The sequence below is a fragment of the Bicyclus anynana genome, chromosome 6 (genome assembly GCF_947172395.1).
Source record: "Bicyclus anynana chromosome 6, ilBicAnyn1.1, whole genome shotgun sequence".
Lineage (NCBI taxonomy): Eukaryota > Metazoa > Arthropoda > Insecta > Lepidoptera > Nymphalidae > Bicyclus > Bicyclus anynana.
The window spans coordinates 1,546,015-1,565,358 of NC_069088.1; the positions used below are offsets into that span (position 1 = coordinate 1,546,015).

General features: G+C 36.6%; 1 protein-coding gene across 5 annotated transcripts in view; it reads left to right on the top strand.

The window, feature by feature from the left end:
- LOC112055381 (teneurin-m) overlaps window positions 1-18,700 on the top strand; it is a 330,977-nt gene extending 312,277 nt beyond the window's left edge. For 3 of the 5 annotated variants that reach the window (XM_052881940.1, XM_052881941.1, XM_052881942.1), the window contains 15 exons: window positions 1,165-1,326; window positions 1,828-2,124; window positions 2,361-4,154; window positions 4,531-4,811; window positions 4,980-5,196; window positions 5,373-5,777; window positions 5,961-6,296; window positions 6,487-6,694; window positions 8,099-8,315; window positions 8,812-8,988; window positions 9,279-9,687; window positions 9,829-10,081; window positions 10,197-13,983; window positions 14,172-14,543; window positions 14,630-18,700. In XM_052881940.1, coding sequence (XP_052737900.1) covers window positions 1,165-1,326; window positions 1,828-2,124; window positions 2,361-4,154; window positions 4,531-4,811; window positions 4,980-5,196; window positions 5,373-5,777; window positions 5,961-6,296; window positions 6,487-6,694; window positions 8,099-8,315; window positions 8,812-8,988; window positions 9,279-9,687; window positions 9,829-10,081; window positions 10,197-13,983; window positions 14,172-14,543; window positions 14,630-14,986 — 9,272 coding nt within the window. In that variant the 3' untranslated portion in view covers window positions 14,987-18,700. The remainder of the gene's footprint in view (window positions 1-1,164; window positions 1,327-1,827; window positions 2,125-2,360; window positions 4,155-4,530; window positions 4,812-4,979; window positions 5,197-5,372; window positions 5,778-5,960; window positions 6,297-6,486; window positions 6,695-8,098; window positions 8,316-8,811; window positions 8,989-9,278; window positions 9,688-9,828; window positions 10,082-10,196; window positions 13,984-14,171; window positions 14,544-14,629) is intronic. The other 2 variants (XM_052881943.1, XM_052881944.1) reach the window with 2 other exon arrangements.
- Window positions 18,701-19,344: the final 644 nt, after the last annotated feature.

Sequence of the window (19,344 nt, forward strand, 5' to 3'; positions counted from 1 at the left end):
CACATAAAATTTTCAGTGTAGGTAACTAGGCTAATATTTCTCTTATATTTTGAGTTATGAGAAAAACCGTTGTCGCATTATTTGCATATACTTACACGCCATTGTACTCGTAATTACATTAATCACAACACAGTTTGCCTGAGGTTCAAGCCCTAAAGCTTTAGGCACACTAAATTGTGTCAGAACCTAACATGAATGAAAATTAATGATGGTAACAGTATAAGATTTACGAAACATAGGACTATGATTTACGTCATCAAATGATTGTGTCAGTATAGTATAAAAAAATCCTCACAGTTTGGCTGGCTAATCACGAGGATCTAAGCTCAGTTGTATACAACATGCAATGTTAATTGTTTATGCGATTCTCCTGGACGCACATCCATTAGAGCCGAAGTATAACGTATTCTGTGCTGTATGCTTGGGGTACTGAGGCGCCAGTGGGTACGTAGTTACTCGTATCTCCCGATTCCCGACCGCCAGCCAACTTTTGATCCTCGACAAATTTTAAGGATTCCTTCGAGCGTTAATTAATTTATTGTAGCGGCCGATGTAGCCGCAAGAAAACTCAATTAATTTTAAAAGGGTTTTTGTGTTGTTTTTTTTTCGGGCACAGTTCGCGGAAAGAAAGCCGGGTTCCGTACTCCAGAGGAGTTTCTTTGTAGCGGCCCCCTTTGAACGATCGCCCCACTGTAATTAGAGAGTAATGAATTTACCACCGCAGTTTCCTGAACGAAAATTCCTCGTTATAAACGATGTATTTCTAAACAACAACTAAACGCGCGAATGTGGAATATAGGTAGATACGTGATATTAAACAACATAAGATTTGAGCTCATTATCCTTACATAGGTTAATTTTATCTACGTAAAAAAATCAAGTTTAAAAACTATAACCCAACTATGTAAAAAAGTGATCTAATAAAAAATTAAGTTTTGAAACTATAACCCGACTACGTAAAAAGAGGTCTAAAAAAAACGAAACACAGAAATATTTCAGATCGAAACAGAGAAATGCATAGGAACAAAAATGGTCACGGTAGAGCCGTGTACTGTAGCGGACCATTAAAGTAGGCTGGTAATGATGTAAACAAGTAAAACTAATAGTTAAGTACACTTTTAGTACATACTCTCCCATATTGAAATCTCTCTCTCCTCTTTCCAGGTTGTCTACTGGAAGGAACCCGGCCGCCGCCCGATGTGCCGCCCCGCAACCCGACCATGTCCCGACTGAACGGCCGCATCACCGGCAACCCCGCCGACCTGGTCGACTTCGAGCCCTCGTGCCTCGTGCGCACCCCCTCAGGAAACTTCTACGTGCCTTCAGGTGAACAGATCGACATACACACATACCTATTTCCCTACCAATACAATCAGACTTTCCTTAAAAATGTAACAAAAATTTCTTCATACTTTCTGAATGGCAAAAATTCATGAAGGCAATTAATAATCATTATCAGCCGATGGACGTCCACTGCTGGACATAGGCCATTTGTAAGGACTTCCAAGCAACACTGTCTTGAGCCACCAACAGCGGATCCCTGTAACTCGCTTGATGTCGTCGGTCCACCTTGTGGGGGGTCGACCAATCCCCATAGTAGTAGTATAGCGGAGGTTTTCCGGTGCAAAGTTGCCATTCCAGGGTCTAGGAACCAAACGTCAATCAAAACTATATGTCCTGCCCATTGTCACTTCAACTTTGCGTCTCGTTGAGCGGTCGGTAACTTAGATTCTTCTACAGATCTCCTTGCAGATTAATTTCTGATTCAATCTCGCAGAAATAATGAATGACTCTAAATGTTAATAATAATTTGCAAATATTTTCCAGGGGACATACAAAAGAATCCGTCTATGGACTACAAGTCAAACTCGTCGTGCAGTAGTCCAGGGAAACAAGAAAAAGGAACCTTAGAGAGGATGGACAGGAGCGACCGACATCCCGCCTTCGGTGTGCCCGTGCCCGTTCTACCCGTTAGGAACAACCTCAGGGCGACCCACTTTCCCCCGGCCGCCTCTCGATTTCACTTCAGAAAGGGCCTATCCTCAAGATGCTCATGGAAGTGTACTGCCATCGTGTTTATAGTCTTATTTGTCCTTCTTTTATCTATTGCCTCCTATATGTCAGGTATGTACCATTTTTTAAACAGAAACCCGATTATTTAAATCAATGTTATACCTATATACCAACGTTAGTTTAAATGTTTGTTTGGTGATATTTCTGAACAACACAATTCTCAAATTTGATCAGTTAACTGTATTTTTTTATATGATTGATCGACATGATCTGCACGAATCGGGAATTTATGAATTTTTAAGATTTTTTTACATACACATTTTAATAAATTTTCTTTTTGTTCACAGCGTCCTATTTTACTGACAACTGGTCATATCAAAACCCAAAGCCTTGTTCAGTGATAGTTGGTGATACAACGGATAAGTTCCCAGCATCGAAAGTGCCGACAATCGAGTCAACTAATAAATCTTTAACAAGACCTTCCCAAACTTCAACATCGTCAAGCTCAGGTAAAGGGGAAAGTCACTCGCGCCCTCGTAGAAGTATAGATGGGCATGCTTCTTTACCTTCTGTTTCTTCCACGGATTCTTTTCCTGTAGATGTGCATGAATTAATCACTTCACCTTCTGAGACCACTAGTAGCTTAGTGCATGGTGTGTCAACGGAGGAGTCTGTCATACAGCAAACGGAAGTTACGACGGTTTCTAACGATGCTTCTGTGTCTAGTGTTGGTGTTTCGGTTAATACTGGTGATCTAACAATTAATAACACAACGCTTAAACAAATAACGACACTCACGCAAAATACCGGATCTACTGAGACTTCACGGGTTGCTACTAAAACAACAACAGCATCGCCTAAATATGAATTCAAAATTAACGCCGACAAAAAAGTGGAAATCCCTCCCGAAATTGGATTAAAAAACAAAAACAATATTGCTTATGAACCTAAAGATATGCAAGGTGATTCATCCCCTTCAATCTATTCTTATGGAGTACAAAAGCTTCGATACCTTAAACTATTTACGAGATTAAATGAAGTTAAGGAGGAGTTACATATTTATCCAAATGATCCCAATGAATTGGCCGCTGACCTTAAAAAATACCACTACGAAAGGGATCGCATTAGCCCCACTAATATAGAGATGAGTGTGACAAATCCAACTTCTCCGTCAACTCCACCTTCTACAGCAGCGATTGTACAAGTAAAAAATTCAAGTTCAACTGAACACTTCACAAATCTACCCACGGCAAGTCCAGTTATGTTTACAACACATAACGCTTTTCTTAAAGATGAGCACGTTTTTGATATAACACAGTCTTTACTGAGTGTTACTAACAGTTCAGATTTTGTAAGCACTACCAGCAGCACTACAACTGAACCTGAAGCAAAACCTACTACTGCAGAGCCTTCAACAATAAACATTGCTACTGAATCAAAAACATCAGAACCAATAACAAGCGCTAAACATGTTTTGATAAATCTAACTATATCTTCAGATGACGCTAACAACGACTCATATAAACCTCTCTATTCATTAACTGTAACAGTTCCTACAGTTGGTGATAGTAATGAAATACCTACTATAAAAATAACGCCAATGGAGACCGAGCCAACTATGCCTACAAATTTCAATAAACCTGTGACAGTGGAAAATCCTGTAAAGACGACAAAAACTTTAGCGAATACAGAAAATTGGGGAGGGAGTTGCGAATGTTCTTGCCCTGTTTGTGACTCTGGTATCAAAACTGACGAACTCTATGATGATTATATGGATAAATCGACCACACCTAGAGCTACTCCCGAAGTTGTAAAAGATATTACAGAATCAATTTCTTATAAGAACACAACGTTAACATCTAATTTGCAAAATGAAAATCCTAAAATTGTAATCGCAACGACAGAATACCCAGAAACAACTTCAGCTGATTATTCAACGACAGAATCTGTTGAAGACTTTTCTACAAATTCGGATATAGCTAAAACAACCGATCTAACTACGTCAGATTCAACAGAACCAAGCACTTCAGATGACTTGACAACGACAGATTTTAATACAGAATCAGAAACGTTTACAACTACAGTTGCTCCAAAATGCATTTGCCCCAAAGTAAAGCCTCCACCAATTCTTATATTGGAAGGTGAGGTCTCAAAAATTTGCGTTCTGATAATTTACTAACAATATCACCAAACCATTTCTATCGGGTCTTCTCAAGCATTGGTGTCTTAACATACTAAACCGCATGCTCATCTAAATACATATATTTCTAAAATCTTTTTAGTTATTTACTGTAGATTAGTTTGCATGTATCTCGGATAGTTCGACAGTACTTTTATACTTCAAGCTGATACTTATTATTTTAGTGCGTATTTTATTTTTACAAAATAGTCTTAATCATATGTTTTTACAACTAGCCTCTTAGGTCATCACATTACCGCATGGTTTAATACAAACATATTGCTACAAATACTATAGCATAATACGTGCTGTTATTAATATAACTATTTATATTATAGGTTCCGTACGAACGTTCCCAATGCAGTCTTTCCCTCCCGATGGGACGACGTTTACGCAAATTACTTTAGGTGAAAAATTATCAAAAGAAATCCCTCCATATAGTTACTGGAATATGCAATTTTACCAATCGGAAGCTGCTTACGTGAAATTCGACTACATGATACCTCGGGGGGCGTCCATAGGCGTTTATGCGAGACGGAACGCGCTGCCGACGCATACTCAATATCACTTCTTAGAAGTCCTAAGCGGATTTAAAGCTCGAACTACGAGGGCTTCACATGTAAGTATTCAATCGGAAGAAATCAATCCTACTGATACCATCTCAATAAATTGCTTATGTTGCATTAGATCGTACATTGCGTTGCCTATTAATAATTCAGAAATATGTAATTCAGAAATGTTTATATTGAAAAAAAATAGAAATGTGAAATATTTGTTTTTCAAACAGCCATCCGTTAAGAAAGAAGTTACCCATTACATGGAGCAAGGTCATTGGTTTTTATCCCTCTACAATGACGATGGAGATCCACAAGAAATTTCTTTCATAGCCATGGTCGCTGATGACATGACGCACAACTGTCCGAACGGATGTTCCGGTAAAGGAGAATGCCTAATGGGTCATTGTCAGTGTCAGCCAGGCTTTGGAGGAGACGATTGCAGTGAGAGTGAGTACAATTATACTGGAGTACTGTAATGATAAAAATCATCGTTATCTTAGAACTAATAAATAAACCATGGAATTAAGGATATTTTTTAAATAACTTTACAAAATATGTTTGTGTTACTTTCAATCTAACACCTCTCTTTTCAATATACATAAAAAATAATAAACTGTTTTCAGGTGTTTGCCCTGTATTATGCAGTCAACGGGGAGAATACATAAATGGAGAGTGCCAATGCAACCCTGGCTGGAAAGGCAAAGAGTGCTCCTTACGCCATGACGAATGCGAAGTGCCCGACTGCAACGGACATGGCCACTGCGTCAATGGAAAATGCTCTTGCGTTAGAGGTTATAAAGGAAAGTTCTGTGAAGAAGTCGATTGTCCTCATCCAACTTGTTCGGGCCATGGTTTTTGCATCGAAGGTGCTTGTGTGTGTAAGAAAGGGTGGAAAGGTCTGGATTGTGCCACAATGGATAAGGACGCTCTACAATGCTTGCCGGATTGTTCAGGACACGGGACATTCGATGTTGATACTCAGACTTGCACTTGTCATGCTCGGTGGTCGGGTGATGACTGCTCGAAAGGTATATTTCAAACACATTTCATTTGGTATTTCATATTTCATACATAATTTGCTACTAACAATTCAAGTAATCGAGAGGTTTACTTTCCCTTAAATTTAAAACATCAAAGGACTGTAAGAAATTTGATTTACAAAATATTTGCTGATTAATGTTCTGACTAAATCATCACTGTTAACTTTACAGAAGTTTGCGATCTAGACTGCGGCCCACATGGAAGATGCGTCGGAGAATCCTGCGTTTGCGATTCAGGCTGGACAGGAGAATATTGCACATCCAAACTTTGTGATGCACGATGCAGCGACCACGGCCAATGTAAAAACGGCACTTGTCTCTGCGTTTCTGGTTGGAATGGACGTCATTGCACATTGGAAGGGTGTCCTAGAGGCTGCGCAGGACATGGACAGTGTCGAGTTGCAAATGACGGTCATTGGGAGTGTAAATGCTTCGACGGATGGGATGGTCCAGACTGCACTACGTTGAAAGAACAAGTCTGTGATGATTCTAAAGATAATGACAAAGGTATGAATGCGTTTATTTAAAATGATCTAAGTGTGTTATTCAATACTGAAATTCATTGCCTAATTTTAGTTAAATCTAATAATGGTCTTGCTTGTTTCAAAGATAACCCAAATAAGAAAAAGTACGATGTATCTGAAATAAAGTCTGGCGAGTAGTTTATAATTTTATTGTTTTAATATTTGATCACTAGATGGCTTGGTAGACTGCGAAGATCCAGAATGTTGTCAGAGCGCCGCTTGCAAGGGCAGCCAGCTTTGCGTGTCCTCGCCCAAACCAACGGACATTCTTCTCAGAAAACAACCTCCTGCGATCACAGCATCCTTCTTCGAAAGAATGAAGTTCCTTATTGACGAGGGTAGTCTCCAAAACTATGCTAAACAGGAAACGTTCAACGAAAGGTAAGCAATAAATGTTCGGTGTGATGTGTATTCGACTTGAGCAAAGTCTCCACGTAGATACATGCTAAAGGAACAAGTTTTACGTAGTGTTGTACTTTTTATGTTTAGCAATTACTTACTTGGAGACTTAGCAGAAGATATCGATCTCAAATCGATTCGATCAATTGATGATATTTTATATACATCAACTGATCCTCAATGTTTTATTATGTTGGAATATAAATAAATATCTATTATATAAGATACGCAATGTTGTGCCCCAGTCGATCCTTCATTTTATTTATATTATAAGAGTGTTTTCACTTTCATTTCTGTTTCCTTCACCTTTAAGATTAACTTTTGTGTTTTCATGCCAACTGATAATTCGGATATTTTCCGACTAACAAAAACTGGCACTTGCATGTTGTTTTTGTTTAAGAATATTATTTGATCTAAATTACTAACATTGGCCTCAGCACCGCACGTGTATCACAATGCGATAGACGCAATTGTTGTCGATTTTGCCTTATAGAGTCAGAGTATCGGAAACGAATGCAACTATCGCATAGCCAGTTTGGTGCTAGGGTCAAACGTTTAAATGTTTCTTCTTCTTTAATGATATCGTATCCAATGATACTCATTCTATGTAATTTCTCGTCTTTCCGCTGCGCAGTATGTTTTGGAACCACTTCAACACGAGGTAAGACATAGAGATCCAATTTAGATAGGAGTGTGTGTGCCCATATTTGTAGCTATACTTGTATTAGATATATTTTTATTGGGTATCTCTATATCCTCATTGGCAACATATTTTGTACAAGTATAATATGAAAGTCGTGTGCATGATGTTTTATGTTGTATATTCGTTTATATATTCGTGTCCTGTGAGTTTTGTGTTACGCTTTTTATATAAATGTCCAAAAATTTATAATTAATATACGTAGATTTCCTAAGATATAAATAAGTAGAAATAGTATTGGGATTTGGTTTAGTGATTTCATTGGAAATGAGTAAAGATTACACATAAATAAATTTTAGATTACCCATTATATTATCAGAATTGCTGTCTTTTTATAAACTACTTTAATAATCACACTTATTTAAAACTATTCAACCATATTTTGTAAATTCCTAAAGTACCCTTTTCACTTTTAGATATCCCAATTTTAATAATAATTTATTAACACTTTAATTAACATTATTTTATCTACTTTACAAATATTTCAATTTTCTTTTATCTTTAGTTGAATGATCTCTATTAACTGTCACAATTTAAAATTATTAAACTAAATCAATTGTACTTTCAATTGTAATCACATCATTTATTTCTGAGTTGAAATATTTTTTATCCAGTAATAAATGACTACTAAATTCAACTTTAACATAACGATAAAATTAACTTATAGAGTTTTATCCCACTTTCAGTCGTTCCGCGGTCATAAGGGGTAGAGTGGTCACTTCCCTGGGTTCCGGTTTAGTCGGCGTGAGGGTGTCCACTTCTACGCCCTTGGAAGGGTTTACATTAACGAGGGAGGACGGTTGGTTCGACCTCCTTGTGAATGGAGGGGGCGCCGTCACTCTTCACTTCGGGAGGGCGCCCTTCAAACGATCCACGCAAGTTGTGTTCGTGCCTTGGAATGAGGTGAGATTTTTTACCAATTTTGTAATTATTAAAATAACATTTGGGAGTGCTTGTTAAAACTGTAAGGTACCAGAAATCTTTCTATGTTTGTATAAAATTTTCACTGACTGCAGCAGTTAATGAAAGGTTTTGTCTTATTTAAACTATTTTATGTATTGTTTTGTTTAGCAATCCTTAAAAATTACTATTTTACATTAAATACTACATCTTTTCCGTCTATGATAACTTGAGTCATAAGTTTACGTTTAAGCGACATCTATCCCCGCTAGGCAGAACAAGCTTTTAAACAACTATAGAGACTGCGTATTCACACTTGACGGCGTGATACCTATTTATAATTATATAAGTCTAAAACCCCTATAGTAGATAGAGAATTTTGACTTATGAATTTGACTTTTGACTGAGTAAAAAATGTAGAGACATTTTCAAATTTACGAAGGAAAAAAATAAAGTATTTTTTCTGTCAGACTAACCTTAAAATTGTACATTATTCCAGGTTGTGATAATTGATGAAGTTGTGATGACCACGTTGGACGACAAGGGTGGCATGGGCCCCCCACAGGCGTGCCTCGCTCACGACTACGACGCTATGAAGCCTGTTGTGCTGGCTACATGGAAGCATGGCTTCCAGGGCGCTTGTCCGGATAAAAGTGCTATACTTGCTGAGTCTCAGGTAAACAACAACAACAGGTAACACTGACGACAAACATATATTAATTTACAATTTCAAATTCAATTTCATGTTTTAATTGCTTCTACGGTGACATAAGGACTGTTTTTTGCGCAAAGAATTAGCCTAACTGTCCAACGCAATAATTCAGACAGTATTTTTGCCACCATTCCACGTGGCCATGATTTGTATAGCTAGAGTGGGTTAAATTTATTTTTGTATACTTTTTCATTTACAATTAAACTACAATAAATAACCAGAATCAACAATAAAAATTTCCAAACATATTCTAGGTCGTCCAAGAGAGCTTACAAATCCCAGGAACCGGCCTCAACCTCGTGTACCACAGCTCGAGAGCTGCAGGATACCTCTCCACAATACAACTTCAGCTCACTCCGGAAAAAGTACCAGCAACATTGGCCCTAATTCATCTGAGGATTACTATTGAAGGAATTCTGTTCGAAAAGATCTTCGAAGCAGATCCAGTCATCAAGTTTACATATCCATGGAACAGACTCAATGTATACAGACAAAGAGTGTATGGAGTGACAACAGCCTTAGTGAAAGTTGGGTACCAATACACAGATTGTAAGGATATTATCTGGAATGTGCAGACGACGAAACTGAGCGGTCACGATATGAGCATTTCTGATGTTGGTGGATGGAATCTGGATATACATCACAGATATAATTTCCATGAAGGTAGATTTTGGTTTTTTATTTTTAATTTCACCGTAATTATACAGTCAAAATATGCAGCATTTATAGTCAGCGTATTTAATCTAATGAGCTCTGATGATTTAGTTTACACGCAAAAAAATATTTTTGTTTTTCTGTTTTTAGGTATACTCCAAAAGGGCGATGGCACAAACATTTACTTGAAACACAAGCCTCGTCTCATAATAACAGCTATGGGCGATGGTCGCCAACGGGCACTGGACTGCGGCAATGAATGTTCCGGATCCGCTGTGAAGCAAAGACTGCTGGCTCCTGTAGCACTCGTAGCAGCGCCCGATGGTTCCATATTTGTGGGAGACTTCAATCTCGTCAGGAAGATCAACACAGACGGCACTGTTCGAACTGTTGTCAAATTGAAGTAAGTTTTATTAATATATCACTATACATGTGGGAATTTCAACAAATGACTGAAAGTGAATATTTGTAAGTACATATGCAATTATTGTAATAACATTTTCTTTTCTTATTTTCAGCGCTACACGGGTTTCTTACCGATACCACATGGCTCTATCGCCTTTAGATGGAACTCTTTATATATCCGATCCCGAGTCCCATCAAATCATCAAAGTGCGCAATACTGACGACTTCAGCGATCCAGAAAGAAATTGGGAGACTGTAGTGGGATCAGGAGAAAGATGTCTTCCAGGTGACGAAGCGCATTGCGGCGACGGTGCTCTGGCAAGAGATGCTAAATTGGCTTATCCTAAAGGCGTCGCTGTTTCAACTGATAATGTTCTATACTTTGCTGACGGTACGAATATTCGAATGGTGGATAGAGATGGTATCATCACAACAGTTATTGGAAATCATATGCACAGAGCTCATTGGAAACCTATACCATGTGAAGGGACGTTAAGCGTAGAAGAAGTCCACTTGAGGTGGCCGACAGAACTAGCTATCAATCCTCTAGATAACAGCTTGCACATCATCGATGACCATATGATTCTGCAAATGGCCCCAGATGGAAGAGTGAAAGTAATTGCTGGACGACCACTTCACTGCCCGTCACCTTTAACAGGTTATGACATGGAACTAGCAACATATGCTACACTTGTAATGCCACAAAGCATAGCGTTTGGCGCGGCTGGTGATCTATATGTCGCAGAAAGTGACTCACAAAGAATCAATAGAGTCAGGCTAATCACTACTGACGGGAAGATATCCTTATACGCCGGTGCCGAATCCAAATGTAATTGCCTAGAACGAGGCTGTGATTGTTTTGAAGCGGATCATTTCCTAGCATCTAATTCTAAATTCAACACTATCTCAGCGGTAACTGTGAGCCCCGACGGTATTGTGCATATTGCTGATCAAGCCAACTATAGAATTAGATCAGTTATGGCTAGCATTCCGGATGCAAGTGGTGTACGGGAGTATGAAATTTACGCACCTGACACACAAGAAACTTATATATTCAATAGATTCGGACAACACGTAATGACCAAAAATATTCTCACTGGCGAAAATAACTACGTGTTTACCTATACTGTTAACACAAGTAATGGAAAGCTTAGCACTGTGACTGATGCTGCGGGTAACAAAGTCTTCTTACTACGTGATTATTCCAGTCTAGTGAATTCAATAGAAAACACGAAGGGTCAGAAATGTAGACTTAAAATGTCACGAATGAAAATGCTTCAAGAATTACGTACACCGGACAATTTCAATATGACCTTTGATTACCATGGCACAACTGGATTATTAAAAGCAAAATATGACAGCACTGGTAGAAGTTACATTTACAAATATGATGAATTTGGAAGATTAACCTCGGCTGTTACTCCAACAGGAAGAATAATTAATCTAACATTCGATTTAAGTCTGAAAGGCGCCACTGTGCTTGTAAGTGAAAATAACAGGAAACCTGTTTCAATACTTATAAAAGGTTCATCAGTAAAAACAAAGGTTGGAGAAGCAGAAACGAAAACAATTATTTCAACGGATGGCAGTATATCATCTAGTATGCCATGGGGTCATATCATATCGACTGACACTGTTCCCTACACAATTCTTTCGGAGATTGATCCAATACTAGGCGAAAGTTATCCCGTACCTGCTAAACAGAGAACTGAAGTTGGTGGTGATTTAGCTAACCGCTTTGAATGGCGATATTTCTTACGAAGACTGCAATCTAATAAAGGAAAGAGCAGCAAAGCGGTGGCTCAGATAGGTCGCAAACTACGAGTTAACGGAGAAAATCTATTGACACTTGAATACGATAGAGATACCTCTACCGTTGCAGTATTTATGGACGATAAAGTAGAATTATTAAATGTCACGTATGATAGAATGGCAAGACCGGTTAAGTGGGGACCTAGAAGTGGTATCTTCGCTGAAGTTGAGCTTGATTATGATAGGTTCAACCGGCTCACTAGTTGGCGTTGGGGTGAATTGAATGAGACTTATGGATACGATAGAGCAGGAAGATTGCACGAAATTAGAAACGGTGATGGTTCTTCTTTGGCGTACTCTTTCAGAGATATGTTTACGAGTTTACCGCTAAAAGTGACAACGCCAAGAGGCAGTGACTATCTTCTCGACTATGATGACTCTGGTGCACTTCAGAACCTTACCACGCCTAGAGGCCACATTCATACATTTGCTTTAATGACTTCTTTGGGTTATTTCAAGTACCAATACTTCTCACCAATGAATAGACATCCTTATGAAATTTTGTATAACGATGATGGTCACATTTTAGCAAAGATATTCCCTCACCAATCGGGCAAAATCCTATACGTGTACGATAGCACCGGAAAACTAGAAACCATACTGGCCGGTGCATCAGCTATTCGATATGTTTACCATGAAAACACTCATCTCGTGAAAAATGTTGAAATATCCGACCCAGATTACGAATTACGACAAGACTATAAATATCACGCAGGCATTCTGAAAGACGAAAAGATGAAATTTAATTCAAAGAGTGGACTGAACAATGCTCATTTCAAGTATCAGTATGACGGCAATGCGCGACTTTCTACAATAGACATGAACATTAATAGTAAAGAAATGCCGCAACTGAGGTTGAAGTACAACCAAAATCTCGGTATTCTTGAAGGCGTAAGCGATTTGCGAATTTACAGAAACACATTCAATCGTTCAGTAATGCAGGACACAAGCAAACAATACTTTACGATTACCGATTACGATGATCATGGCAGAATCAAAACGGTTCTCATGAACATCAAATCTTTCGACGTATTCCGCCTCGAACTGGAATACGATGTGAGGAATCGAATTAAATCGAAGAAGATGATGATTGGCGACACTTCATCTAACGAACGAGTTAGTTACAATTACGATGGACACCTCATGGAAGTGGTCGGATCTGAGGATGATTGGAAATACGTTTTTGATGAGAACGGCAACATCATTGGCATCATCGAGCACGGAGAAAAGCGGTATCTCGGATACGATATCGGCGATAGAGTTGTACAGTACGGCGACATTGAATTCAGCAGCTACGACGGACGTGGTTTTGTTATAAGACGCGGAGAGCAAAAGTACCGTTACAACTCTCGCGGACAATTCGTCCATGCATTTGAAAGAGATAAATTCCAAATGTGGTACTTCTACGATGATAGGAATCGGCTCGTCGCTTGGAAGGACGATAAAGACAACATAACACAATTCTTCTACACAAATCCTCAAACGCCCAATCTCATTACGCACATGCATTACCCGAAAGCAGAAAAGACTATTCGATTCTTGTATGATCAAAAAGATTTCTTAACCTGTATTGAAACTGAGGATCAACGTTTCTACGTTGCTACTGATCACAACGGATCGCCACTTGTCATATTTGATGTAAACGGAGAAATAATAAAAGAAATCAAACGCAGTCCGTTCGGAAAGATAGTCAAAGATACTAATCCAGGATTTTACTTACCCATCGATTTCCAGGGTGGAATATTTGATTACAACACCAACCTGGTTCACTTGGAAAACCGGTTGTATGATCCAGTAGTCGGGCAATGGATGACGCCAAGCTGGGAACATTTAGCAACCAAATTAAGTTTGCCTACAGATATATTCATATACAGATTTAGAAATAATGATCCTATAAATCGAGATCAGAATGTACCTTATATGACAAGTTTATCTAGCTGGCTCCAACTTTACGGATATGACTTGGAAAAGATGATGGGCGCGAAATACATAACTGATATGATATTCCAACCGAAGACATCAGTAACTGCACCTCAACTTGCTCCTGACTTTGGTGTCATGTCTGGCCTCCAATGTATCATTGAAAAGGTAAGTGTTAAGTGTATATCGAATGTACCGTATTTTATTTCAACATTTTAATTTACTCATTTCTCTTTAAAAAATAATATCTTGTGATTTAAATATTTTTCGGTAAGGTTCGGTAAATAATATTGTCAATGTTGGATTTTGTTTCATCTCTCATTTTCTAGTTTTTAACATTTTTTTATCTGTTTTAGGTTAACGACAAACTATCGGACATCGAATTTGTTCCAACACCTTTACTAAAAATGGAACCAATCACAAGAAATCTCCTTCCAAGAGTTTCGTACAAACGTGGTGTTTTCGGCGAAGGTGTCCTTATATCTAGAGTGGACGGCAAAGCGTTCATAAGCGTAGCCGATGGTGCAAATAGCGTTGTAGAAGACGTTATTACAACTGTATTCAACAACTCGTATTTCTTGGATGTCCACTTTAGCATTCACGATCAGGATGTATTTTACTTTGTAAAGGACAATTCTCTGAAGATTAGAGACGATATGGAAGAACTAAGACGGTTGTCTGGCAAATTCAACGTATCGCAAGATGAGACAAACGATCAAGGATTAGAGGTAATTTCACTTCATCTCCGTCTCTTGTGTTTTTTATCGTCATCTGATATCGTATGAACATTTAAACACTTCGTCTTCTTTTTTAGGTTCGAGTGCATGCAGTTGGCAAAGGTTCCGCCCAAGCGGTGATAGTCTTGCGGTACGGAGTGGATCCAGCACAAGAACGCATCAAACTTCTAAAGCACGCTCACAAAAGAGCTGCCGCTCGGGCGTGGGAGAGAGAGAAGGCTTTAGTGGCCGCTGGCTGGGAAGGAAGAGGGTCCTGGACCGAAGAGGAAAAGGAGGAACTCATTTCCCATGGTATAGTGGACGGATGGGCGGCCAGGGATGTCCACTCCGTCTCCAGATACCCGCAATTGGCAGACGACCCTGCGAACATTGTCTTTGTTCGCGACGGAAGAAGGAAACGAAGAAAGAGCGGCCGCGCGCGTCATCGCTCGTGACTTCGCTAATCGTGCCATAAAACCGCGCCATTTTACGTTTCGCGCCAAATCAAGATGGCGGTAATGTTCGAATACGCGTAGGAAGTTTAATTTACTATTTTTATAGGACTGACGTTTTTCGGTGGACTATGTGTGTGAAATTCTTGTGATGGACGTAGTGTAGACGCATTTAGGTTTCTCTGGACTGATGGAAAGTTTCTATTGAGGCGGATCGGTGAGCCTAGGCTTTGCGAAGCGGACAAATGGATACATTTGAATCTCTAGATAGTAGGACACTTTTGGTTGCTTAACCTTAGTGAAAAATACCCTTTTTAAAACCCTATGTTTTATAATACACTCACTTAATCGATCTTTAATGAATCTCTCTTGAAATACTTACGACAGGGTAACGAGTCATTAAAAAAAACATTTAAAATAACGCTTAATAATGAACTGAGCATAATATTTTAAAAACTGAAAATACTCATACTCGATCACAATTTATTAACCAATTTTTGATATTATTTTACATTATTTTTAATCCTATATACGTACGTCGCTTAGATTAATGTAATTTTTCACGAAAAATCATGTATTCCTAATGTATTTTAGCCAAATATTTTTCTTTCGATCCCTACAATTAGGTATTTGTAAATAGGTAATATTTTATTCTTGTAGTGGTTCCTTTTATATTTAGACCTAAGGCCCTTCTATTACTTCGCAATACTACCTATACTATGTAAGCAATCAATTTATATTTTAACTAATCATCTTATTATATTGACCCAATATTTTTATTTTATATATAAAGTTAGGTACACTAAAAGAAGTTCCCATAATCACAAAAGTAGAAATATTTAGAACAAATTTTCACTTGAGCATTCAAAACAATATTTAATATTTTAAATAGCTCTAAATAAGACAAATTTTATCACAGTATTTTTTAGGTTTTTTTTTTGTATTCATACGAAGTTCACAATTTATTATTTATTATTTTATTTACAATTTTTTTTACTTCAATGAATTTTGCTTTTTAGTAACAAGAACAAAGATTAATAACAATTATTGTATAGTTTATTTACCTACAATATTTTTTTAATGAAGTAATAATTTGTTATTGTTTTTTTATTTATCAAAAAATAGTTTTTGCTTCATGTAACCCTAACATTTAGTCCTTAAATAAATAGGAAAGATAAAATTAAAAAAAAAGTAACGTTGATACGTAACACTGCATGTGTTGTGCAATAATCGAACGGTAGTCCTTCAATAACCGACTAGGGTCAATACTTCTTGCTGACTTATCTTAGACTGACTAATTTTACTCAACGTTTTTTCCTATTTTTTTTTTGTATGTGGTCATTGTGCGCTCTGAATACCTGAAAAGAATATAGTATGTACAATATTATAAAAGTGTTTTTGTATAATAATATATTTAATTATTTAAGTATAATATGTATTCAGTATACAGAAATAAAGAAAATAATAAAATAAATCAAATAAAATTGAATTGTATTGTAGTACTATTTGTCAGATATAAAACAATGAATAATAATTCCAATTCTGGAGACTAAAAACCAATAAATTGTAAAATCTTGAAGTAATGCTATCATTTTCACCGGAAAATAGAGTGTGAAAGATGGAACTACTTTCAGAGTTCGCGATTTAGTACGTTTACAACAGAATTGTCATGATTGTGAATATTTTTTTTTTTAATTATAATAGGCGTCTGTGACCTCAAAATTTTAAATTGGTGTTTGTGCAAGTCGCTGTAGTCGTAAGCGTGTCGTAAGTCAGTAAGAAGAATATTATGTAAAAAAAATTGTAGATTTATTAGGGTATATTGTATGTCCATAAATGTGTCTCATTTAAATTGTGGTGTCTATTCCGTGTTAGAAGTATTAATTTAAATGCTAGATGACTGAGCGATTGGTGATAAGGCGTCGATATTTTTTACGAGGAGTTTATAAAATTAAAAAAAAAGAGAATGGAATGAACTTTAAATCTTCTCCGGGCCGAGACGGCCGACGCAAGGTGATATTTTTGCAAAATGTGACTAAAAAAAGCAATACATTGTAATTTAATACGTCTTACCTTTTATTTAGTGACTGTAAGGTGTATTTTTAATTTAATAATTAAATAATAATATTAATATAATAATACAGTATATATAATATTATTCTATTGTGAAATGTAGTTATTGATTTTGCGGTGATATATAATAGAGCATATAGTTATCTTTTTTATGATGTATAAAGAATTCTAATTTGTAAATAGGTACTTAAATGATGTAACGTGTAAAAAAACATTGTACATATCTTTACGCTTGGTTTATTTATAAAGGAGTTAAGGTTTCTAGAATACAGAACTAATTGTACTATATATTGTATGCCAGAGTTCGAGCTGTCAAAGCCGTCAAAGCTTTTAACTGAAGTACCTCTGATCGGTTTGTTTATTTTTATTGAAAAATAACAGACATTGGGTTTTATATAAATATCTATCAAATAATTATTATATTATGTATATATGATAATTTCTTTTTAATATATCTACAGATTTTATTAAAAAAAAGTCGATCAGTAAACACTTAGTATTCCATCAAACATACCATAGACTAAAACTTCTAGACATTTTAGAGAGCTTCACGGATGCATCAAAAATGCATTTACATGTAGAAATAAATCTCCGCTGCATTTAATTTGTATTATTGTAGATAATGGTGATTAGACCCCAATACTCAGTGTGAAGTTACTTGGCAATTAATACACAAAGCATTGTGATTGTAAAACAACTTATTGTGGACTCTATCCAGTGTCATTTAAGGTATATTTTTGATATTCACAGTTTATGAATTCCCTCCGTTGTGGTTGTTGTTGCCCAAATATTATGTTGGTTTAATTAAAAACTTGGCATCAACTAAGTCAACGTGACATTTGTCATATGAAATTTAAACCCAAGTCAAACTTGCGTCTGCAAAGTAAAAAGTCCTACTTGCCACTAAAGTTACTAAACCCCGATAATTTTATACTTTTTATATTCTTACATTTTACCAGAATACAAAAACTTGGGCTGAATCTGAATACAGTTAACGATATTTATTAATTTTTAGGTCATATATAAAATTTTAGATTGATAATGTTCAAATTAAATTACTAAGTATATTTTTCACAGCAATGTGCAACTTCAACTTACTCATAAAGATTTTCATTTAACAAAAGCGCAAATGAAATTTTAAAGAAGTTTCCGCTTTAAACTTTTATAATCTCGATCTCTTTTATGTTAAATACGGTCGAATTGAGAAACCTCCTCCTTTTTTTGAAGTCGGTTAAAAAGATACGAGTTGATCATTTTATTTATCAGCTCATCGAGCAAATCATGTTTGAGTTTTTGTATTAATTCGATGTACTTTATTGAGTGAAAAGAGTAATTGTTTTGAACGTAATTTTAGAGTGAGATCAACAGAGAGTATTTTGGTACTACTCAAAGTTTATTTTACATACATTTTTTCAGGAGAAGTAAATCAGGTTCAGTAATGAAAAAAATGGCTGATCTAGATAACCATAGACTACATGACGTCATTTTGACGGATTATAAACTTGTTTATCTATATTCGTCATCTCTTTGAGATGTATAAAATGTTATGTGTATTAAATGCAGTACGAACAGTTCACGGCGTGCGTGCTATGGGAAACGATGTAAGCATGTACAATAATAAATATAGAAAGTATTCTAATGGAATATGTAATAAAAAACAATAAAAAAATACTTTTGTTTCACTCTATCCCTTTTCATCCTAAGGTACCAATCCATAAGACCTTGAATTGAAATTGAAGAATTACCCTCAGTCATATTTTTTTTCAATAATAGTTATGTATACAGGATGCTCGGGAGTATTTGCCATAACTTCAAGGTCACTTATAAGAGTACAAAGTAACTAGTAATGGTAATTCAAATAATTCCGACTATCCATGTAACACACGCCTAGGTAAAATGAAAAGAAATATTTAATTATTCAATGACAAGATAACACGATGATGACAGTACTAGACTACTTTTGGAAGAGAGCGACGACCTCTGTGGTAAAGTGATTTTCTTGATTACTTCATGAGGCAGGCCTGTTATACGCCCTTGCGCTTTCTGATAGTGGTACAGCCTGTATTTGACTTTGTCGATATTGACGAGATAGTTGCAACTAGCACTTCACACTTCAATAATTAGCTAATGTACACAATGAACAATGAATAAGTTTCGCTACGTCATTATTATAAGGATGGTTATATAAGTAAGGGACACATTTTAAGAAATATTATTTACTCCGAAAATATTCATTTTAGAACACGTGTTTCTTGGACATATTTAATTAATTTTCCTTAACGAAGACC